Source organism: Phalacrocorax carbo, chromosome 1 (genome assembly GCF_963921805.1).
Source record: "Phalacrocorax carbo chromosome 1, bPhaCar2.1, whole genome shotgun sequence".
Classification (NCBI taxonomy): Eukaryota; Metazoa; Chordata; class Aves; order Suliformes; family Phalacrocoracidae; genus Phalacrocorax; species Phalacrocorax carbo.
The window spans coordinates 123,245,949-123,269,622 of record NC_087513.1 but is presented as its reverse complement, the minus strand read 5'-3'; the positions used below and the strand labels follow the sequence as shown (position 1 = coordinate 123,269,622).

Genomic DNA, 23,674 nt, shown 5'->3' with positions numbered 1-23,674 from the left:
ATAGACGCCATCAAGCCAGAGAGAAGGAAAATCAACAATGCTGACCATAAGTCATAGAACCATGGAGACATTCAAGTTGGAAAAGACCTAAGATCATCGAGTCCAACTGTAAACCTAGCACTGCCAAGTCTATCACTAAACCATGTCCCTAAGCACCACATCTACGTGTCTTTTAAATACCTCCAGGGATGGTGACTCAACCACTTCCCTGGGCAGCCGGTTCCAGTGCTTGATAATCCATTTGGTGAATAAATTTTCCGTAACACCCTGTCTAAATGTCCCCTGGCACACTTCAGGCTGTTTCCCCTCATCCTAACTTGGGGCCTATTCCTCTCATCCCAAAGTAGTTCAGCTTTGTGCCCACTTTCACCTGCCCCATTCAGCAACAGTCCCACATTTGCCTTGTTCAGCCTTTTATTACTATTGTAGTGACAGAAGCTCTTCTTGTTGCCCTCAGTGTCCCTAGCAAGCCTTAACTCCAGCTGAGCTTTGACTGTCCGGACACCATTCCCACACAACCAGGCAATGTTTCTAAATTCCTCCTTTGGAGTCCATCTTTGCTGCATTTTTGCACTGAAGTTTAGTAATGAGTTCCCTGTTTAACAAAGGTCTTATCCTGCCAAGTCTACTTGACGTCCTGAGTATTGGGACAGACATTCTTGCTCATGGAGGCAGTTTCTAGCCTGTCACTCCACTCTGGCTGGAGAGATGGTTGGACCTAATTAGCTACAGATTTCACCATTACAAAAGTAATCTCACACAGCAAAATAAGTCACAGCAAGGCAGAATATAATTCTCTTTGCTTATTAGTATGAAGATGCACTAAGATCTTCCATCACTTACATCCAGAAGTTTCCTTGATCAAGAAGATAAATATCGTGGCCAAATCTGTAATTAATATACTCTGAAAAATGTCTGTAAACAATACACTTACATGCACTGCAAATACATTGCCTCGTTTGTTATGTACAGCTCTTCTGCAACTCCTCCCACTCTATTAATAAAATGTCCTTAAGGTTTCAAAGTGGAAAGCTCAGCAGTTGCTGATGCAAAATGACAGCAGTAGAGCGATGATGATTTACACCACCTACAGATCAAGTCTGAAGGCTTTATTTACTTGCTGCAAGACTGCTCGCAGAAGGCTTTGCCCAATTTGGTGCATGGGAAATCTGGCGGTGAAACAATTTAGTTGCGTTATGAAATTAAAAAGCATTCTAAAGACTTAAGGCATTAAGTGCTCTTTGCATGCTGCTGTATCACATTCATAAAATATCCAAGCCCAGCTCTAATGGGCTGTAAATGCACTCTTGGTGAAAAATATATCAAAACAAAACTACAGACAGCCTGGGAGAATGCCTTCTAGGTTCCCCAAGAAGACTTCATACCAATTAACAAAGCTCATCCCAGAAAGCGTGTAACAGGCTTCACGCTAGACCTTGCAGATGCTGGGACAGGACTTTGTTTTTTACAATACCAGTATTCACACCAAATATGGGCTTGGGTGATAGGAAACTCAAGATTTGCAGTGAAAGCAAGGGAAATGGTATCATTTAGAAGGGAAGATAAACAAAATTGTTACTATCAAGAAAGTGGCAAGTCAGAGCTGTGTGGGCTGAGTTCTGTCCTTATTTGGCTTCAGGGATTTATGTGATTTTATTCTATGACTCAGAGTTGTTTTTACAGCATTTGCGTCACCCAGAAAAGTTGAATCTGCATAAGAGCCAGCATGTTCCAGCAAAGTATATTTTGTTCAGTAATGTGAACTCACTAATAGACACAGACAGCTTTCATGTTTTGCTTTTTATTATTATTACTTTCATTCAGGCGTAAACTGCAAAATGTCTCAGAGCTATCAGGTTGTGTTACCACAGCAAGTACATGCAGTATCAGGGAAAACTCTAACATTGGAGAATCATTTTACAAATCAGCAACAGTGAATTTCATTTCCTGAGCGAGCCATAAGCTTTTAGTCTGCCTCCTTTGGCCTCTGTTCACATGTCGAAAAACACAGCCTGCGTATGAATTGGCTAATGTAACTGCACCCCTCAGTTCGACCTGGATCTGACTGTATTATTTCACATGCAGAGCCTTACCCATTATAGGTGCCGCAAATGAGTCACTGCCCTGAATGCTCGTGTTTTTCCATCCAGGAGGGTTGTTAGAGGATTTGGCACATAACGCCGTAAGATGACAGAACTGAAAGTAGGTGAGCTCAGGCATTGGTTTGAAGATGCAGCAGATCCAAATTTAGGGCTTTAAAAGCTGGATCGCAGATGCTGCAGCTCTGTGATGCAAAGTGCTGATCCAGTATTGGATCAGCTTGTTCTCTCACTCTGCTTGTTCAGACGTGTTCAAGTGTTTCTGAGAAGTTATTTTTGTGCTGGCAGGCTTTATGAGAGATCAGGTGGTGTCTGCCCATGTGGCTCTGCTTTTCTACAGGGCTGGAGATCATTTCTCTTCCTGCAGCTGGCACAGAGCTGTTGTAAAAGTATGATGCCGACATAAACACCTCTCTGGCTAATTAGACAGAAATGAGGTTGCGTGCCCACACCCAGCCTGGAGCGTATCACTGGCACCGTGCGGGTTGGGTTTTTATGAACAGCCGTGGAAGAGCCTCAACCTCTCATCCATTGCTTGGGACCGTGTAACAGCTTGGACATAACTGTAATTCCGAGCAAAATGAGCTTTTTTCTTGTTCCAAGTGCCTCGCATGTGTCTGAGGGAGGGACACTCATGGTTTACCCCCCATCTTTGCTGGAGAGCACTGGCACCAGAATTGGATTCGTGTTCTCTGTGTTGCTTGTTTGGCACTGAGCTCAGGCCAGGAGGGTGCGTCGTGACCCTGTGAGCCATTTATGTGAAGGAAACTTCCCTCTCTCTCACCTACTATTTTTTTTACATTTTTTTTTTAAGAACTGCATTTTGCCAGTGGTCTGCTTTTGGCTTTTGCGTTTCATTGGCTCAAGTTTTGTCAAGAAAAAAAGGCTGAGGCTGAGTAATGTGCGGTCATCTCAGGCTGCAGCCCAGGAGGGGGAGGCATTGCACTCATCTCCTGCTCTCTGTCTCTCCTCTTGTGTCCAGAGGAGAAGAAAATGAAGCTAACATGATTATCATGTAGCTCATTAATTGAATCCCAACAGAACTGGTCACTCCACAAATTCTTGGTGATTTAATTCCCCCATTTAATTAATTCCTCCCCTAGAAATTATTAGCTCACATTAGAGACGAATTACCTGCTAATTTTCCATTTGATAATTAGTGCTCTTCTAGGCCTTGGTTAAGCTTTCTTGCTTTACGTCTGATTTGTTCAAAAACAGACGCTTAGGTCCTTTGATTTGGGTTCTTGGTAATCTTGCCATTTCCCATTTTATGTATGGGAAGACAGGCTGCCTTGTACTTATGCAGGGGTCTGATAATGCTGAAGGGGCCTCCCGGAGAGGTGGTTCCCTCCCCATGTCTGCTGTGGACTTCCCACGTGCCTGGGAGAGACAAAAGACAAAAATAACAACCCACTGAAAAATTAATTACAGCACAAAACTTTGACCTTTGAAGCTTCTAGTCTGCTGGTGCCCAAAGTCTCTGGGCCCTGTATTTTTTTATCTGCCTGCATGTTCATCAGGCACAGGACCAGGGGCATAGCGTCCTTGAGAGGGGTTGAAGCAGCGAGGGCTGCCTGTGAGGGCTTTCGTGGTGGATGGGGGTATTTTCTTGGGGTCTGGTCTCTGCTCCTGAGGCTGCTTCTGCATTTTACCTACACATTGGTTTGATGCAAAATACAGAAGCTGTCCAGGAAACAGAAGGCAACGCTTCCCCTCCACCGCCCCCCCGGATGTGTTTGCAAATCCTGGTCTCTTCTTTCAGTATGTTTCTGCCAGACAGAAGCCTGCTGACATTATTTATTAATTTTGCTGCACAGTGTCATGGTTTCGACAGGAGGGGGGGATAGTCCCCTTCTGATCCAAGCTGGCCCGTTGCTTCTGTTGGTAGGGCACTTCTTCAGGGGAGAGGGTGCTGCAGATTTGGCTCTCTCCGTATGACGGAGAGCAGAGAGCTCAGACCTGCCATTTGTCAGGTGAGCGCTCAAAAAAACCCAACCTGCTGGTTGTACAACCCTTGGGCGATGTTTCTTGTGTTAACTATCGCTGTGTGCCACAAAGCCCAGTTTGTCCCTGCCTGCTCCCAGTGAATGGTAGCAAACGCTGTCTTAGCTTCACCTCGGACAGAGGTCGGAGTGCTTGCTGGAGAGACAGCCCTCCTCGTGAGCGGCTGCAGGGCTGGGCTCCCTACGAGAAATAAGGTGGAGTAGTGCAAGGTCTGTAAGCAGTGCCCCAGCGACATCTGATGGAGTATATTTGGACGAGGCTGGCTGGTCATGCACAGGCATGATGGAGGAAAGGCAAACACCCAGCTGACTGTCTTACGGAAAGGTAGTCATGTTTGATGCCTAAATAAATACGATGTTTAGAGCTCTCTCAGTTGCTGCCTAACCCTCAAGACTCCCAAAGCACTTCTGTTCCGAGATGGATCAAATATTCGGGCCTGGAGCCTCAAAGGTATTTCAGCGTCTGTACTGCTGACATCCCCTGACTATTGCCCAAACCTTTTTAAGTCTCTCAAGTGTGAACAGAGCCACCTAAACACAGGTGGTACTGCCCAGCACAGCCCTAAAGCTGCAGGCGCGGGGTCTCAGACAAGGTGTGTTCAGATCTGGGCCTTGCTGGCAGAAGCCAACCTTGCTGTGCTGTGTTACTGCCCTAGCTGCCTGTCCTGTTCCCCCGTGGATGTTATTGCCCCTCAAATCAGGGTGGACCTATGTGTGCTCTTTTCCATACCCTGTGGAGAGGCCTGATGCTGTAGCCCTGTAGTCTCTCTGCTGGAGACACGTGGGCAACACACAGCCAACCTGTAGCACTGATAGGGTCCCTCAGACCCAATGGGATGCTCTAAGGCACCTACCAAGCATCTACTCAAAATCATGGACTGAGGGTGTCCTGGCTTGGTGCTTTAATTCATCACTTCCACAGTCTGCTTTTTGTTCCGCAATTTTTAAATTGCACTGCTAAAAATCATAGCAGCAGCCCCAAGCAGCAAAGTCATATCTCAGTTAAGGGCAAGGCAAGCATTTCTGCTACACCAGAGAGCCCATTGCTCTGGTAGGAGACAGTGATCGTGGACAGGCTGTCACCAGGTGTGCCTGAGCAGCTGCTGTGAACACTCATCGAGCACCAAGGAGGGAGAGGATGTGTTTTGGATGCTCCAGAGGTGCTGTCGGGCACCAGGGTGAAGGGAGGTGCAGCCCTGCACAGCCAGGCACTCTGCCGGCTCCCCTGTCCCACACCCTTACATGCCAAATGTGTGTACCCAAAATGATGGTAAGTCTCAGAGAACAAGTGTAAAAGCTCTGCCTAAATCAAAGGGAAATAATAACCATAGTGAGAAATTCTGGGTAGAACATAGGGTTATTTTGTGGGCTGCGGTATCTTGCAGAGCCCTGATGTGATGTATTTTTATTGCTCAATGTCTAGCCCTCCTTCACATTTCCTGCAGCTCAGCTTCATCAATATGATTCTGCAGGAACTCCCTCCCCCTGCCTCGTAGTCGTGGTGTTTACCTCCTCGTTTATTTTCTGTTTCCTACCATACACGCAGAGCAGATGTTCCCGACTCTCTGTTGTAACTCAAATAGGGCTCAGTAGCTCAAACAACTTGTTAAAACACACTTGTTGCTAAAGCGCAGCTGCTGTAGCACAACTTTTCTAACAAGTGCAAAGAGGGTTTCCCACACACACACTTCTGCAGGCTCCTGTGAACCCAACACAACCTGCACGGCATCCCTAGATTTGCAGGCTGCAGCACCGAGCTAGCAGCAGCAGTAGAGCTTTCTCTTCACATTGCCAGTTGCTAGGCTTGGGACTCAGCGTTGATCCTATCCGAGAGAATACTATTCACCCTGCTGCAGAGGAGCTATTTCCTCCATCACTGTCGATTCAATGTCTCGGAAAAAGCTGTTGCGCCCCTTCTCCCCCAGGTACCATGGTCTTCTGCAGCTGGCAGGAAACAAAGTGTTTTGCATGAGCAGAAGTGCTGTATTTCTGTGATCCATAAATACGCTCCCATGTGAGGGATTTGCGGTGTTTGCCTGTAACATAGCCACAGGGGCTTTCTTGGTGACGGCCAGGGTTGGCATGGAGGAGGTGTCAGCAGCCCATAAAATCACAGCCAGGGAATAAGTGGGAAGCAGAGTATGCAGGCGTAAACGCGTGCTTATCTACCGCGGTGCCCGTTCCCCTCCCTCCCCAAGCTCTGCTGGCTTTAATCATCTTAGACCCATGCAAAAACTCTGCATACATCAGGTGGTGGCTGTTTGAGTAGCTGAATCATTGTAGCTGGAGAATCTAACCCCCTTGCAGATGAACTCAGTTGGGGCTTGGAGAAAGCAACATGGCAGACAGCTGCCGTCGGCTGTGCTGTCTGCTCTCAGGGCAGCTCCCAGCCCCAGTGGCTGCTCTCGCTCCCACCCAGTGCACCTTGGAGTGATGCTTGGTTTCCTACCAGAGTTTTGTGTGCCCCATGTTTGGGATCCCTGAGTTTCTTTGTCCCTTACCCATGACACATCTTTTCTTAGCGGTCCAACACATGCCGTTCAGGTGTGCTGTACCATGTGGGGAAGCTTTTACTCATGCAGCTGCAGGGAGGAGCACTGGAGACTTTCTTATGCCCCTTTCCTTTGCTAGGAGGGTGAAAGGTGTGTGTGTGGCTATTTGTACTGTAACATAAGCTGGAAGGAGGACTTGGCCATAACGAACAGTTTTTAGTAAGTTCTCTTGCTGTGTTTTCAGCCGTGCTTTAACTGCTCTGGGCTTGATTATGCAGTGAATGCATTGCCATTACATGCTCAGGAAGGCACAGTAAGTTCATTTAACAAATCTTCCAGATCATCTGTAAGTGTATACTACTCTAAACTTCTGCTTAGTGTGCTGGTTATTATGTTATTGAAGTTTATTTCTGACTTGACGATTGGCTCCTTTCCTATCTGCCAACATCTTTGACAGAAAACAGAATTATCCTTTTAGATCTATTACCAGTAATTACGGCTGCTTGGCATGATGGAGTGCTCCTTGTTACTTGGCGTTCAGAAGTGTTAGGCAGGCAGGGGAAAGTGCCACAACAGATAGAGCAAAAAATCACATTGCAGCACCGTTATAGCCCCCCAAGATCCCTCAATCCAGGAGTCCATGGGCTTCTGGCTTGAGTATCTGACCTGGCTCCAGAGTAGGCTTCAGACAGAAGTGCCTGAATTAAGTCGAGACAGGTAAGTGATGAACTTTCCCCAAATGTTGATGCTATACAGTGGGAAGAAGGTAGTACTGATCCTGTCACAGAAGTGGGAGAGGTGAGTCACCAGGAGGTAAATGCACTGTGTGGTGAGACCTGGGAGGGCTGTTGGCTTGGGTAACGTATTGCCTGTTGTGTGTTTAGTGCAGAAAGGATGTTTCAAAAGGTGTTAAAAGGTGTTTGCAGTGCTGTGTTGAAGTTCACTGTGCATTGCCCATACACAGCTGTGGAGGCAGCTTTATTGAGATTATTGGCCTCACTAGCCACTAAGGGTGAATTAAGCAGAGCTCAGTGTGATGTGTCCTTGCTTTTGTGTGTGTACTGCACAGCCTTCCCATTAGATAACAAGGAACTGCAAGTAGTTGCGGCCTTGGGCGGCAGTCTGCGGAAAGCACGGTGTGAGGACTTAAGCAGGAGACAAGCAACTCTCTGTTTATTACACAGGATAGAAATGACCCCTCAGACGCAAAAGGGCTGGGGAAGAGCAGCTCCCCAGCTGCTAGTAAAATCGGAATGAGCCCGAACCCTCCTGGGACTCCCTGCCTGTGCATGCCCACACCGCTGGCACCCTTGGACCAGCTTCAGCAGGGAGGGCAGGTTGGCTGGTAGGGGTGCTGCCAGCCTTGACTTTGCCTGTCTGCTAGTGGGACACGCGAGCAGTGGCTGCCCGCTCAGCCGTGTGCCAGGCACAAGCGGTGACGCAGTGCAGCGCATGAAGCCGAGGGCTGCTCAAAGGCAGAAATGAGGGCAGGGCTCCCTGGACCCCACAGAGAAAGACAGGCTTCATCAGCAGTTGTTCATCTCTGAAATGAGACGTCTGAACATGGCCAGACAGCTTTAACTGAGGATAAGAGTGACACCGCAGATGTGGGGGATGTAGGTTCAAGTTCCTCTTCAGCTTTAGTTTATACAGTTCTGAGCCTAGCTTCCCTCTGCCTCCCCAAGGCTGCTCTGGGTATTGTGAGGAGTCAGGTAGTAACCCCAAATATGTTGTCTTCCAGCACTGCATCCGTACACATGTATTGCAATGGGATGCAGGAATTTGCTTCCCAGGTGCGTACCCGGCCCCTCACTGCAGGGCCGCCCATGCTGCTCCTTTCTTGCTGGAACTGTTGCTGTTTTGTTAGCATGAGCGAGATGTGAAACCACATCCGCAGGATGGGCTGGGAGAGACCTCGTGAGCTGGTGTAAAAGCCAGTGGCCTGGACAGTCTTGGACAGGGTCTCTGTCCTGCCCTTGCCAGGCAGTGGGAGGATTTGACCTTGATGGTGCTACACGCCATCCCCATAGCTCCTTGTCCCCTTTGCATGGGGTCTCTGTGATGCCTAACTGGTCCGTCGGCAGAGGTTTGGGCTGACAGACAAACACAATAGCCTGTGGTTTGCTGTGCATTGCATCTGCTTCAGTCTCCCTACCCTAGAGTGTGCTGTCCCCTTTCAGAAGATGCTCCTGCTGCAACTTCGGGCTCCTGGGCCTCTGCTCCTGCTGCAGGGCTTGGCCATTGTCCAGTGGCTGGTCTGGGGTTTCAGATCTGGTGCCCACTTGGATTCTTTCCTCTTTCTGCTTCTTCATTGGCTTCGCTTCCTTACCCTCCCCACGGGTAAGCACCTTTTTGGTGGCTATTTCTTGCCAACCACTGCTGCTGGCTGCCTTGTCTTGTTCCTGCTTCCTCCTGCCATGACCAGGCAGTGAAGAGTCCCCAAGAGCTACTCCTGCAGGTAGCCTGCAGCCAGCCAAGCTCTGCCACGGGGCGGCTGCTGGGTTGCTTTGCCCTCGGGCTGGGTTTGGGCAATGCGACGTGCCCAGAGCTGTCTGTGCTCTCAGTCCATGGGCAGGTGTCTGTCAGGAAACTGTCCCCATTCAGGCCAACCCTGCAATGGCAGCCCGCTGCTGGGCGGCATGTGAATGCTCCTGCACCACCATGGGGACACGGCTCGGGGTGGGAGGGAAAGCAGGGCAACTGCTGCTGGTGTGGAGCGGCTGGGGGGCTGCAGCGTTCCACACACAAACCCAGGCCAGCGTGGCGAACATAAAACCGGGCGATGAGCCGTTCTTGAGTCTGTCGTGTCTTGTCAGGGAGGCTGGTCAAAGCTTGGATGTTTTTATGTACGTCCAAGAGAACAAACCCAGACACTTAGCAGAGGCTGCTGAAGGGAATTAGGGGCCAAAATAGGTCTTTGGGGTGATATGGGTTTATTTCTGAAGGACAGGAGCCATTTCAAGAGCCCAGAGGTGCTGTCACTGGTGGCAGCCCTCCTTGCTGAGGACACATGGGGAGGACATCGTGGGGGGCACCACAGCAACTGTCCCTTCCCAGGGGTTTCCTGAGGCGGTGTGGGTCTTCTCCAGCCAAAGGCAGCCCGACAAAGGCATGGCACAGGGCATGGCTATGCCATGACGGGGGTGGGCAGGCTGCGAGGGGGCTGCAACACAGGGCAGAGGGCCAGCGACAACATGCCCTGGGCCTGGGTTGGGATGAAATGGGACTCCCGGGCCCTTGGGCAGTGGTGGGGTGTGGTCCCAGGGGAGACCCCTCCCTAAGATGCCTATTGTGCCCTCAGGGCCCTGGAGCTTAATGCCTGAGCAAAATCCAGGCAAAAATGAAGCCCCCACCTACAGAAGAAAAGCTGACCCTCTTCTGAGTGGGAGAAAGGCTCTTAACTCCTTGTTCTTGAAGTCTTGGTTGGCTCTTCAGCTGCTTCTGCATCTCCTGAAAATAGCAACATCACGGCTGCACCGAGCACTGGCTGGTGGTGGTGCTGGCTGTGCTGAAGTTGCAAACCCAACATAGCCACACTTGTCTGTCCTGTCTTCTTGCAGCACAGCAGTCCCCACCGCAGAGGACTTCTCCTCCCAGCCCCAAACCTACGCCATCCGGAGCTGTGCACAGCTGCGCGGCTAACCGGGTGACCACCCTACACGCAGCCTGGGTCCCACAAGGCAGAGCTGACAACAGGAGCCCTGGCGAGAAATGCTGAGGCAGCTACTTCAAAGGTCACCCCAGTGATTATGTGTTCAGGAAAGACTCAGATGTACAACACAGCTGCTGCTGTGAGAAGAGGGGAAGTATGCATCGAGTTGTGGCTGTTATTACAGAAACTCAGGAAACCAAAGGCTGGGGCAGGCGGAGGGGCTCGGGTGCTCTGCGGTGCCAGAACCTCACCCCCCTGCACTAGTCCCATGAATGCAAGCAGCTCATAGAAATAAAAAAAAGGGGCGCGAAGATGTTCGGCCACCGGTGTCAGGCAAGCAGCTCTGCCTCTTCGCCGCTCTGAGGGCAGCATTCCATGGTGGAAGCATCCGGGGACATGCGATGCTTGGGATCCAGCTAACCTAGTGCTGGTGTCTTAACAGCATGGAGGTGTCCCCAAAGCTACCTGCCCTCAGCTGTCTTGTCATCCTCTGTCTGTGAAAATGGGCCTGTGATGGTGCCCACAGTAAGCACCTAAAGTGGGTGAGATGAGACCGCTCCTACCTTCAGTTAGGTGAGACGAGTCCCACCAGCTGTTTTTAGCCAGCCTTTGAAAATGAAGGGAATATTTTAACCTGCAGCTGAACCACTGCATGAAGTGGTCCCCAGTGATCATTTTAAATCATATCAATGTGTATCAGAGATAGGAGCTACACTCAGATCCTTAACCCACTCCCGTATAAAATGCCCCTGGCCATGAAAAAGTGGGTTGTTAGCAATAGTCTTGCATTGAGTCTGCGCAGGCTTGCCCTGCAAGGTGGGCTTGTCCTCACTGCCAGCTCCTGAAGTGGTGCCAAGGCTTACATCCCCAGCACACGCCACTGGAGCAGAGGGGGCTCCTCCGGTCAGGGCTGAATTCTCCAATTCTTGGGGTGGAAGATCAGATACAAAAATCTTTTTTTTTTTCAGTGGCAGCAAAGCTCTGCTGCTTTCTGGGCTTGGCTCCACCACTATGTCAACCTCTGGCTTCTCTGAGTTCCCAGATATTAAAAAGGGCAGGACATGTCATGAGGAAGAGCCCTTGGTGGCAAAAAAACCTAACAGCGCAGAGCCACAGTAGCAAGGTCTGTAGCTTCTGAGCTGGCAGCCTGGCAGCCACAGCAGCTTCCCAGCACTGAGCATCTGCAGTGTGCTCAACCCACAGCATTAACCAGCCATGAGTCATGCTCTGAAAAATGTTGAGGTGTGGTTTAAACCCCAAATTTATTTCTTTTAAGAATAAATGCAAGGCTCCTTTATGTACCCTCTGGTAGTTAAGGTTTTCTAAGATGACTAGAAACTTCTCCTTACCAGGCCTCTTTCTCACATTGTCATGCCCTTTCAGGACCAAGGCTTATCAGGAAATGCATCCAGATTTGCAAGAGCTGGCAGAAGTTCACGGGAGGTGCTGGGTGATGAGCTTGGTGCTCCTGCAGCGCTCTGCTGAAGCCACTCACAGGGTGATGCTCCCTGACCAGCTGGCTACCTGCACTGGGAGGCTTTCCTAGAAACCTTGATGACCCCAACGTGTCTCCCAAGCCCAGACCCCCCAGCCTCCTCCCGCTCATATGCTGAGGTGTTCATATATTCTCTGTGCTGTGGTCTGGAGGTGGATGAGGCTCCTGCCCATCAATGATGCACAGAAATATACTGCTGTAAGCCTTGAAGCTGCTGCTGCTGGCCAGGCAGGAGCTCCAGGTGAGCCAGCAGAGGTGGCTGGAGAGGCTGTGGGTGGGAAAGCTCATGACAGGGCAGGACATGGGCTGTTTCAGCTGTTCCTACCCCTAGCCTCAGTGCTCCCTGCCAGACTTCCTCCAGCTTCTGCTGGAGCCTGCTTCAGCAGCATTGCTAATGACATCACAGCTGCTGAGTTTGCAATAGGCACCAACTGCCACCACCCTCCCACACCCAAAAGTGACTGCTGAGGTGCATACAGGTCCCAGTTTAACAAGCCCCTAAATCCCCAACCTACTAGCCCCCACCCACTTGTACATAGTGGGAGCTCCCAGCGCTCTCCTTAGGGGATGTGTTTTGCCATGTCCTGCAAGCTGCCTCTCTGGGGGAGGTGGCTCTGCAGGCCACAAAAACACTTTCCAGGGCTCAGTGGTCCTTCATGTCCCACCCCCACTGGTCCCTATGCACGTGGAAGAAGAGTCGCGAGACACAAGAGAGCCCCAGAATCTCAGCAGCAACCTGGTGCCTTGGTGCAGATCAGCCCTTCCGCATTTCTGACACTGCTCAACTGACCAGATGTGGTATTGCTGTGCAAACCAAGCAGCAGGCCTAGTCCCTGGGAAGGACCACACGCCAAATTGTCCCCGAGTCCCAAGCACCCTCCTTGCCCACTGCCGCCACCCCTTGCTACAGCATGTGTGCATCTGGGGAGACATGGGATTTCTGGTACCGCCTTTAAGGCACTGGTAAATGCTGAGGAAAAAGGAGCTGGGAATAGCGCATCCTCCTCCTCCTGCTGCAGTTTCCTCCATGACCAAAAGGCCAGTGATCTGCCTTCTGCGATCAGACAGGTTGTGGTTTCCTGCTATTCCCATGGGAACGAGGACCTTCTGGGAGAACACCAGCGCCCAGCCGGTGCCATTTCTGTCCCCACATGGTCTTCAGCAGCTTCAGCTCCGTGGTGGAGGCTGCAACGCACCTGTGTGTGGCCTTGCAAACATCTTTCCTCCTCTGTGCAAAGCACTGTGGTGCAAAGCACAGAAGTGCTGGGGGGTTGGTACAACAATGTGGTGGGGAAAGGTATCCTTCAGATAAAATCAGTGCTATATGGGTCACCCTCTTCCCTCCAGCCTGCCCCCCAGCACCAACCTGCTTACATGCTGTTCAGACAGACATACATTTCCTGAGGTGCCAGCCAGGTGCCTTAAGACTGAGGGAAAGCCAAACCAAAATAAACCCGATGTAGCTGGGTGCTTTAATTTGCAGGCAGAGCCAAGCAGCAGCAGGCTGGTTCCCAGCTGAATCTTTCCTGCTGTATCAAACATAAATTCATCAGGTATTCTATTTCCTGAAAAAAACAAAGCAGAATAATTCACTTAGAAATAAAGAGTAGAGCTATTTTTCCCTCTGACATGGTGAACACAATTACCTAAGGCACGGGAGGCTGAGATAACTCACTTATTCAGCCCCCATTCTCCAAAGAAACCACCATCATTCTGTCAGAAAAGGCTTTAAAAACCAATTCACAACCTGAATGCTAAAACACCATCACATACAGAACCTGTCCTTATGATTTCCACACACCAGCTGGCGCATCACAAACAAAACACTCACAGGCAGGGCAGAGTTCATCATCAGCAAGGCCTTACACACCATGCAAGCTCCTGTGTTTGCTGACCTTTCTCCCAGTGCTGTTGGTGTCTCCGTGTTCTGCAGGAGCAATTCCCAGCAAAGCAAAGCACACCACCATCCTGTTACCAGTGTGTGAGGCACGCTGGGGCTGGCAAAGTGTGCATGGGGGAAGAGAGTCCCGGGCTGTGTCTGTGTGGAGAGCTCAGCAAAGGGAAACCATAAGCCTGCGCTTGCCCCCAAAGATAATCCCATTTAGGCTGCACCCGCCACTCCCACCTTCTCTGCCATTATATAATGGAGAGTGGAGTAATGACTTTCAGCAATGCTGTTTGAATGGCAGCGGTCCAATTCTGGCCTGTATCTTTTTTTTTTAATGGTGGGGGGAGAGTACATTGGCAGAGGGGAGAAAGCGTCAGTTTGGTTTGTCTGCAATTGCTGTTTCGCTTGGGGAGCTTTAGAGGACAGACATATTCTTCCATCTCTGCTAATCCTCCTCTGATACAGAGGATTTTCCTGCCATTAAATGATAGCTTGCGAGAAAAAAAATGCCAACTTTTCAGAGACTGACTCGTATGGCTAATGGCAGCCTCACGAGCAGGAGGGAGGACCCAGCCACTGCTCAGCTAGGTAAGCAACGTATCTAGATTATTTTTGTTGGTAATTTTAGTTTTGACTGCTTAATGCTAAGCTGGTTACGCTCCTCTGTACCAGCACCTTCTGCCTGGGGAGCTGGCCCGTCTCTTACTGTTGCTGGCCTTTTCCCACCTCAGATGGTAGGAACCTGCCCTTGGCACAGCTGGCGGGAAGGATGCAGATGAGCTCGTGAAAAGGTGTAGCACAAAGCTGCAGGATTCCCTGAGAAGGTCAGTGGTGGAAGAAGGATACTTACCAGGAAGGTGCTGGGGACTTTGTCAGTCTGAAAGCCTGTGGGAGAAGAGCTTTTTCCATTACCTTCCTTTCTAAACATAGAGCTTATTGTGGGAAAATGATGCAGGGAAATGACAGAGGATGAAACCTGTCTCTGCTCTTCCTGTGTGCTTTTAGATCCCTCAGGTTCGCTTGCCAGACCTGAAATGCCACTAGTGAATAATCAAGGTAATGTTTGCCATCATTTTAAATGGTGAGTACACTCTTATTCTGCATTAACCAGTAGTGCATTAGACAGATTGTTCAGAAAGGTGTAGGTTGAATACTCAATTACTGCAATAATTTTCTCTTTACCCTTCTAAAAACTCTGCAAACATTTTTTCGGTCTCTCACTTTTCCTTTCAAGTACTGAATTACCGTAGTATTTAAGACATCATCCCTATGTGGCATTTTGTTTGTTCCTTAATGTCACGAATATTTTTGACCTTGCTGCTGTATTTCACCCTTTTTTTTTATACATATGTCTCATTTGAGCTCCCTCTGTGTTACTAAGTTGGAGGCATCCTCCAGGTGCTGCCACAGTGTCAAAAGCAAATAACACCCCTTTTGGGGAAGGGACAGGATAAGGAAGGAGAAGTGGAAATGTTTCATGCTAAGTTGGTCAGAGGACATCTGACCAACAGGGGAGCTGTGACCGCCTGGCTCTGAGCAGCAGCTTTCCCGAGGGTTTGGTGGGGTTCACATGGAGGATTTTTTTTCCAACTTCCATTGCAAGAGAAAGAGGGAGAATTGCCACAAAGACTGCGGTGCTGAGGGAATCCTCTGAGCTCCTATTGCCAGGGGATGGTTTTTTAGTTGGATGGTCTGCAAGTGTTTGCTTTCCACGTACTGCACAATGCAGAGAGGTACACTTGTAAACAGAGATCTTAGATGCGTGCTATGAAATGCCACTAGCAGAAGACCCAGATTTGGCACTAAAAAACCTTGTGTGTAAGGAAAACAAGCTAGATATGGCTTGGATACAGACACAAGCAGGGAGGGAAAGGCATTATCAGCATGCACATTCCTAAGCTGCACACAGTGTACACAGCTGCTGGGGGAGGTCTGCTCTGAAGGCCAGAGACGTGACGGAGCTGGTAGCTGTAGCTAAACATTGAACTGGCTTGGGACAGTCTCACATACAGAACAGCCTATGCACATACGCCCCTCTGGATGTCACCCTGAGCCCAGGCAAGGCTCTCGTTTCAGCAGCAACGCTTGCATCCACCGTTTCCAGACAGCCACCTGCAATCAGACATTTGGGAACAGGCAAATCCTTAATCTGTCTGGCCCTCAGTTTATCTAACTGCCTAACAAAAACAACATATGCCCCTGTTTGCAAGCAACAGCATGGACTGGTGCAAAGGGTAGCAAACAAGGCAGCCCCTGGGCAGCCTGCACGAAGAAACAGCAATCTGAGGCTGGTGAGTTATCCCCCACTTGTCCTTAGGCTCCTCACATGTTGTGTACCCGGGGCCTTGGCTGAAGGGGACTTTCCTTTAGCCGCAGCTGTTAGATAAGGGCTCAGGAAAAAGAAGAGCTTACAAACAAGCAAACAAAATGACACACTGTCTAAAATCCTTTCTACCTCTCAAGAGTCCTTCACTATCATTTATCCTTGAAGTGATGCGGTTTTGCTAATTCTCTGGTCACAATAGTGTGGTCAGGCTTGATGGGACCTGAATTTCCAGAAAGAGGCCCCAGCTGAAGTCCTTCTGGGATGCTCCCTCCACATATCTAAATCCCTCTTCTACATACAATGACCAGGTGGGTTCAAACAGAACTAGGCTGGGTGGCTCCTGGGTTGATGTCTTGTCAATGGGGACCTGCCCAGCAACTGGTTTTGCAAAACTCCTGCTTGCAGAAGCCACAGGCAGCATAAACTTAAAGCTGTAGTAGCATGCATGCTGCCTTAAAAAAAGATGGAAAAAGGCAGAGCAATTGCAGTTCGAACTGTAGGTTGGTCTGTACATTAAAGCCTTAGAGGCTGCAAAAATAAAAGCTTGATGCTTGCTGAAGCTGATGCTTCCTGGCATATCGCCTCACAAGTCTGTCTTAATAAAAATGTCCATTGGGAATACAGCTGTAGTGGGCAATCGCCGTGCTGCAAACCAGCACGGAGAGGCAGCCTGGCTGCTGGAGGCTTCCCTCTCCAGAGTCAGCAGGAGCATGGGGGAAGCCTGTTCCCCGTCCGTTGGCCCTTGGGGCCAGACATGCACACAGCAGCAGCAACGTGATCCCAGCAGTGCTGTGATCAAAGTGGCTGTTGGTATCTCATGTCTCATTGAAAAAAATATAAAAGGATTATGCTTGTGTGGGAGCCAATAAACAGCAGCGGGAAAACCAGCCAGTAGCAATACCACCATTTCCTGCCAGTGACTACACGGAGAGTTCACTGGTGTGGCTGCTCATTTTGTTGAGTGGCAGGTAGGATGTGCCTGTGAGGACAATTACAAAATGAGCTCTGCCTTTAGTTCTTCCTCTCTGATGAGTTTATTTTGCAGTTGTCTTGTTGACTAGATGTTTTTTCCCCCATAAAAATGCCTGTCCATGGAGGCCAATGTCTCCTATTCCTTTCATTCTTCTCTGATTTCTCACTGAGAGCATTCTCCTTTTTTTCCTTGTCGTACATCCCTCTGCATGGGACTAACTTGAAAAGAAACCAGAATAGCCACACACATTCCATGTCTGGCTGATAAAAGGACAAAGCGGCTGCTCCCACCAAGCATAAGGCACTATGGTGACTGTCTTGAGAATTGGCAAAACAGTAAAAACTGTGCTGGAGGTGCAGAGTATCTCATCTATGATGAGATCATGAAGAAAGCAGTTGAACACTATCCCTTAATTTGTTTTTCCTCATGCATTCAATGGGAATGTATTTTTAAACACTTCCGTAAACTTAGCAGCTGATAGTTGCCCTTGCAGTGCTGCACCAGCTCATGGCTCTGGTGGAGAAATGTTAGGTTGAATGAACAAAGAAAAGAAAGAAGCAAAAAGCATGAATATCATGTGCCCCAGGCAACTAACTGATCTCCCCAGCCCACTGCCAGACTAGCGGACACTGGTCCCCGCTCTTCCCCACCCAAAACCACTGCAACTCATCCACAGCTGCTGCCCTTCAAACCATCTCTGCCTGTCCCCCCCTGCCAAACCATGTCCCCATCAGTTTGCTGACAGACAAGTCACAGAGACACTGAGAAATACTTAAATCTAGGTGAGTCCCCCCCTTAGAGAGAGAAATTAATCAGAGATGACTTTCTAAATGACATTATCTATCTATCTATCTATCTATCTATCTATCTATCTATCTATCTATCTATCTATCTATCTATCTATCTATCTATCTATCTATCTATCTATCTATCTATCTATCTATCTATCTATCTATCTATCTATCTATCTATCTATCTATCTATCTACCTATCTACCTATCTACCTATCTACCTATCTACCTATCTACATGCACCTTCTGCTAGGATTTAGAAACCCTAGCAGAAGATTTTTAGGACTCTTTCACGAGAGCTTCTTGGTCAGTGCTGGTGTACAAGTCGTGGCAATTAGCCTGGCTAAAAGGGAGGCAAAGACAGTGTAATTTCTTTTTCCTGTCATGACTAATATATTTGCTAATGATGCATCCTGATTCTTTCCTCCCACAACTCTGTGGGGATGGCGTGTTCCTCTCCGACAGTGCTCCTTTGGGTCCCCCACGTCCATGCGGTGTGGGCCTGCGTGCGGTCCTGCCCTGCCAACTGCGTGTGCACCCAGGAGCGGAGCTGCTCCGTCCTCTGCGATCGTGCCGGTCTGGGGCAGATCCCTAGCGAGTTCCCTTGTGAAGCCTCCTCTATCAACCTGGACAAGAACAGCATCAAGTTCCTCTCCGAGAGGGCCTTTGGAACCTTGCCTTCCCTCAAATCTCTGTCACTTAACCACAACAATATCTCCTTCATCACCCCGGGTGCTTTCAAGGGGCTGCCCAGCTTGACGGAGCTGAAAATGGCCCACAATGAGTACATTCGCTACCTCCACACGCGGACTTTCACTGCCCTCAAACGGCTGGTCAAATTGGACCTGGCAGACTGCAACCTTTTCAACATACCAGACAGGATCTTCATTGAGCTGCCTGCTCTGCAGGAGCTCTTCTGCTTCCAGAACAACTTTCGGAGGATCCCAGGTGCCATTAGGGGCATGGAAAACCTGACCCACATTTACCTGGAGAGAAACAGGATTGAAGCAGTAGCCTATAACTCTCTGCAGGGCCTGACCAAGCTGAAATACCTGAATCTGCAGGACAACAGGATAAATGTCGTTCACGAGGGAGCTTTTCAGGGTTGCCAGAAGATGGAGTATCTGTACCTCAACGACAATTTGATCAGTGAGCTTCCAGAAAACTCCTTCGACGGCCTGAGGTGCCTGAAAATGCTCAACCTGGGGGGGAATTTCCTCAGGAATGTTTCCAACACCTGGTTCAGGGATCTGGGGGAGCTGGAGGTCCTCTACCTGGACCGCAACAGGATCAACTACATTGAGGAAGGGGCTTTTGAAAACCTCACCAGCCTGGTCGCCTTGCACTTGAACAGCAACAACCTGACAACCCTGCCCTTTTCTGTCTTCCAGCCGGTGTACTTCCTGGGGCGGCTGTACCTCTTCCGCAACCCCTGGGAGTGCGACTGCCGCATCGAGTGGCTGAAGGAGTGGATGGAGAATTACAGGCTCGTCAGGGATATTCCCTGTGCCTCCCCCTCCTCAGTAGCTGGGATTGACCTGATGGACGTTCTCTATGAAAGATCACCAGAAGGTTACTGTCTTGACCCAGTGGAGTTAAATGTCACGTCTGAAGGCCCCACCCCAAGTGGAGCGCCTTGGTCTACCACAGAGAGCAAGTTCAACAGCCTTATCTCTAAACTCCTGCTCCAGATGGGCCTTCCTGAAGAGGTGGCAAACACAACTGAAGTCTTCAGTAACACCACACAGCTGGATGGACTGACAGATGGGGTTTCTTCTGGGGTGGGGGAAGACAGTATTGAAGCTGGCACCTATTTTTACCTCCCAACACTTTTTACAGTGGTTGTTTTGCCGATCAAATAGTCCAAGGGCTGCCTGGAGCATGGGTCCTACTTAAGTGTTTAGTCCCCGTACCTACCTAGTCATTAGGGAAAAATTTGTATTGTGGGCCTCAGATACATATCTGGCTCCAAACTCTCCTGGGCAGGTTGGTTGGATCTGGCTCCAGATACCCCTGGGAGTTGGTGGGATCTGGTTCAAGGTCAGCTCCCACTCCAGGTGAGAAACCTGCCCTGTGGGGTCTCAGAGCCTCCCGGACACTCGCAGAGCTGTGGGGAAGATGAGCAATGAAAGAAGAGCAGTAAGGTTGAGTTTTGCTTAGAGATGTCCAGTGTCCCCTCCTGGGAGCGAAGGGAAGAGTGGTCTGTACGGATGGTGGTGCGGCGCTGTTTATTCAGTTGGGCCAGCTCAGCTGACCCAACCATTGACTTTATGAAAGCACGATGAGGCAGCAAAAACGGACCCTCTCTTCATATCCTGACAGACACCCGCACCCATGGCGGGTGCTGCTAGAGGCTGACGAGGTGTTCCTGATTTCCACCAGTGCGTGCTTGGGGAGCAGGGCTGTCCTGGGCAGCATCCAGGGGTGCAGCACTAGTCCTCATGAACAGGAGACCAGCATCTGGGGAGGGTGCGTGCCCCAGGCGGGTGTGGGATGAGCAGAGTGTTTTGTCCATGTCTACAGACAGCATTTCGATCCTTTTCCCCCTGCTATCCTGGCACTGGTGCAGGAGAACCAGACGGACCCATGTTTCTCAAAAATTCTCTTCTGAGGCAAAACTATTTAAGCTTAACTGTTTACTTATTAACATCGTTTCAATGTGCTTTTATTTTTCAAGGAATATATTGTTTTAAGGAATATATTGTTTTTATTTGTAGATTATTTCATGGCATGACAGCAGGGGCAGAAAATGGTGATGACAAATGCAACCAGGCTCTACTAAATATTTTGTATTTCCACCACTAATATGTACCACATAGCGTGTCATATTATGCTGTACTAACCAACTATGCCATCATTTTCTTTCTTATAGCATCTTACATGTTTTATCTTTGAAATCTTCAAAGAAAGCTGCTAGTATGGCCAGAAAGAATTATCCCATTTTATATATCAGAGCACATTAATAAAATAATTCGATATTTTGCTCACAAAAATAAACTAATTGCTCAAAACCTGTTGGGTGGTTTTTTTTAGATCCTTGAATTAGTCTGATGGCTTTTTCGTAGGCTACTCAAAAGGCTGCACATGAATGTCCTTTTGATGGACTAGAGCAAATGGCAAGCTATTTAGTGTGGCGTAAAGAATAAATATTTTAACTTAGAACATGACTGTGCTTACATTTGTGTTAAGTAGCAATGCTTTAAAAAATAAATTACTATATAGAAATACAGTTCTGTGATATTTTAACTGTATACTTTATACATGGCTTATCACACTATGATGTACATGTTCATATGAAACGATACAACATACAGAATCCTTTATTACTGCTGAAATGTCATGAAATAGGAATAAAAATAGAAATTAATTACAAAAACCTTTCAAACATTTTTCTAAACCTCCCCCCCGCCCCCACCTCCTGACTTTTCATGGCTTATTCTTTGCTAAGGTGGTGGTTCAGTATGGCCAACACGTTGACTAAAAACAGCTGAGAGTAGGTGTCCTTACCTCTGACCCTTTCCCCAGTCACACGCCGGTGAGTACCCAAAAATGGGCGCAAAGGGCAGGCCAGCTGAAGATGGACTTTGGGCACAGAACAGCTGAAAAATGGTGGGTAACGTACAAATTAATGCACAAAGGTCTTTTCATAGCAGCTCCTGTGCCCTCTTACATCTGTGACTGTCTGGGAGAACTGGGGAAATGCACTTTTTCAAAAAGGTCTCAACACTTCAGCAAAGGCGCCTTGGGTCGGGTCTGGTCTCACTGGCCGGACCGGACCAGGCCAGCCGTGGGCGAGAGGTAATGCCCTCAGCCTCAGGCAGCACTGGCAGCCCAGCACGCCTGCGAACAACCCCACGGACGGTCCCACAGCCCGTAAGGCAAACAGCTCTGGCAAAAGCCGACATCAGCACCTGTGCAAAATGGCTGCGCGCTCCTCATCTACTGGAGCAGCTGCTGTGTGCAACAGGGAAGCTGCTTTCTTGCCTGCACGTTTTGCCAGCAAAAAGGTGGCACCTCCTTTGACACATACTTTGGGGCAGCCTGCTTTGGTCTGCAGCGCTGTCTCCAAAAGGATCTCCTGCTTTCTAATCAGCACCAGCGATTTCTAGAGGAAGGCTGAGTACAGGGGAAACCAAACCCTCCCTGTTGCGATGGCTCCGCAGCTACCCATAGCTTGACCACAGTTTTTTCCCCAGGGAGGAAAGATGCCAGATGGTTGATAAATGCCTGTTTGACCTGTTCCATGAACTAAATTCAATGTGTTTGGATTTCCAGGCTATTTATGAATCCATTAATCTTCTTAAGTGCTAAATTCATCTGTGTATTATAAAAGGCTGTTTTTCAAACCTAGTCCAGCCCAATGCTGTAGAGATGTATTATGTTAAGGATGCCTTTGCAGGAGGAGTATTTCATTCTGTCAGGGAAGGTTTATCAATAGGCTTGGCACAGATGATAGGACATTGGGCAGAAATGGTTGTATTTCACTTCCTGTAAGCACGGATGCACCATGAGTGAATTGTTTTTATAACCCACACTTTCATTTTCTGCATTGAAATACATTAAAGCTGAATATCATCCTGCTGTGCAATTGTTGAGTATGGCTTTCAAGTTAAGTAGTGCTTCAAAGATGCTTCTGTTTTATCTGCAAGAATGGCAGACCTGAACGTGAAGCATCTTAAAATGTAGGTTTTAGCAAAGATTGCGCTGTCAGATGACAGACAAGGAGACACTATCCATACTTCACTGTGTGACAATGGGGCCAGTGAACTTGGGCATCACCGATTTCAATGTCTCCTATAGTCAAATAACCTAAATTCTCACCCGAGAAAGCTTTCCCTGTGCTGCTGTACTACAGCTGTGGCTGCCTAGGAAGTGCGTGGCTGACATCGTGCTGAAAACAATGGGCTTTCACCTTCCCCACAGTGACAGGAACAGACTTCTTGCTCTCCTCTCCAAAAGCCTTCTCTTCCTTCTGAGCTGAGAGATCAGCAATGTGCATTTCCAGCAGTACAGAGCACCTGGCATGTGTGTGCTCCAAGTTGATCAGGAAAAGCCTGTGAGTCTGTGCATTGCTCTTGCTTTGTTCCCATCGTCTCTGTGTTGCTCCTTCCTTGTAACTCTCGCTGCTCAGCTTGGGCGTTGTCTTCTGTGTGTGCTTCCCCGGGAAAGCAGCAGCCTTCTGGGAAGGACAGTGAAGTATGGCTGCTCAAAAGCCCCGTCAGGACTTCCAGCGCTGTGAAAGCTTGGATTAGACTTGAATTGCCTGGTTTATTCTTTCATGATCCTTGTTTCTGAGGTCTTAGCAAAGTTCACTGATTATGTGGATGATGCCAACCCATAACTGTTTTTTTATTCTTTGTTTTGATTATCTTGGTTAGAAAACAAGTTAAATTAGGGATCTGCCTTTTGCATGAGTAGTTTGACTTTTTTTATTTTCTTGGGCTTGACTCCTGCTGCAAAACTGTGCTTCAACTGGTAAATCTGCTGCGGTTTGTTAAATGTTCATGGATCAGAGCCACTTCACGAATCAACACTATTTTTTGACTGAGACACCTCCAAAGATGTCACAGCACTGCAGGTCAAGCCCAGCTGAGATGCCCGTCTCAATTTATGCTGGCTTTGGGATGGCCATGTCACTGTGCCATGGGCTGAGGTACTCATAAAGCAGGTTCTGCTCTAGGAGGGTACAGTGCTGTGGGGCCTGAGACTCTCCTGGGGCAAGAGGGCAGCAGAAGGGAGAAATCACGAGTACAAGGAGTACTTCATCAGTGCTCAGGGCAACATCGTCCTCCATGCGCTCTGCTGCTACTCCCACAGGCACACACAGCCATAGAAGCACAACCATGCAGTTGCACTCACATCCTCCAGTGCCCTGCTCGCCATGCACTGGTGAGGGCAAACCCCTAATGGCCTGACAGCGACGGGGCGAGCATTTCATCGGTATTCATCTGGATG

General features: G+C 48.9%; 1 protein-coding gene across 3 annotated transcripts; it reads left to right on the top strand.

Moving 5' to 3' along the window:
* The first annotated feature begins 12,158 nt into the window (after positions 1–12,158).
* NYX (nyctalopin) lies at positions 12,159–21,070 on the top strand. 3 transcript variants are annotated; one of them, XM_064473131.1, is made up of 4 exons: positions 12,163–14,217; positions 14,361–14,453; positions 14,635–14,710; positions 18,185–21,070. In XM_064473131.1, the coding sequence occupies exons 3-4, from the start codon at positions 14,689–14,691 to the stop codon at positions 19,579–19,581; spliced, it is 1,419 nt and encodes a 472-aa protein (XP_064329201.1). In that variant the 5' UTR covers positions 12,163–14,217; positions 14,361–14,453; positions 14,635–14,688; the 3' UTR covers positions 19,582–21,070. The 3 variants fall into 3 exon arrangements, with proteins under 3 accessions (XP_064329214.1, XP_064329201.1, XP_009506994.1); XM_064473144.1 differs by having other exon boundaries at positions 12,159–14,217; positions 14,361–14,685; XM_009508699.2 differs by lacking the exons at positions 12,163–14,217; positions 14,361–14,453 and having other exon boundaries at positions 14,603–14,710.
* The last annotated feature ends 2,604 nt before the right edge of the window (positions 21,071–23,674 follow it).

Excerpts from the sequence above, each read along its gene's own strand:
- NYX (XM_064473144.1), top strand. The coding sequence starts at position 14,589 with ATGACAGAGGATGAAACCTGTCTCTGCTCTTCCTGTGTGCTTTTAGAT. Across the intron at positions 14,686-18,184 it reads GCCACTAGTGAATAATCAAG|TGCTCCTTTGGGTCCCCCAC; the intron begins GTAATGTTTGCC and ends CCTCTCCGACAG.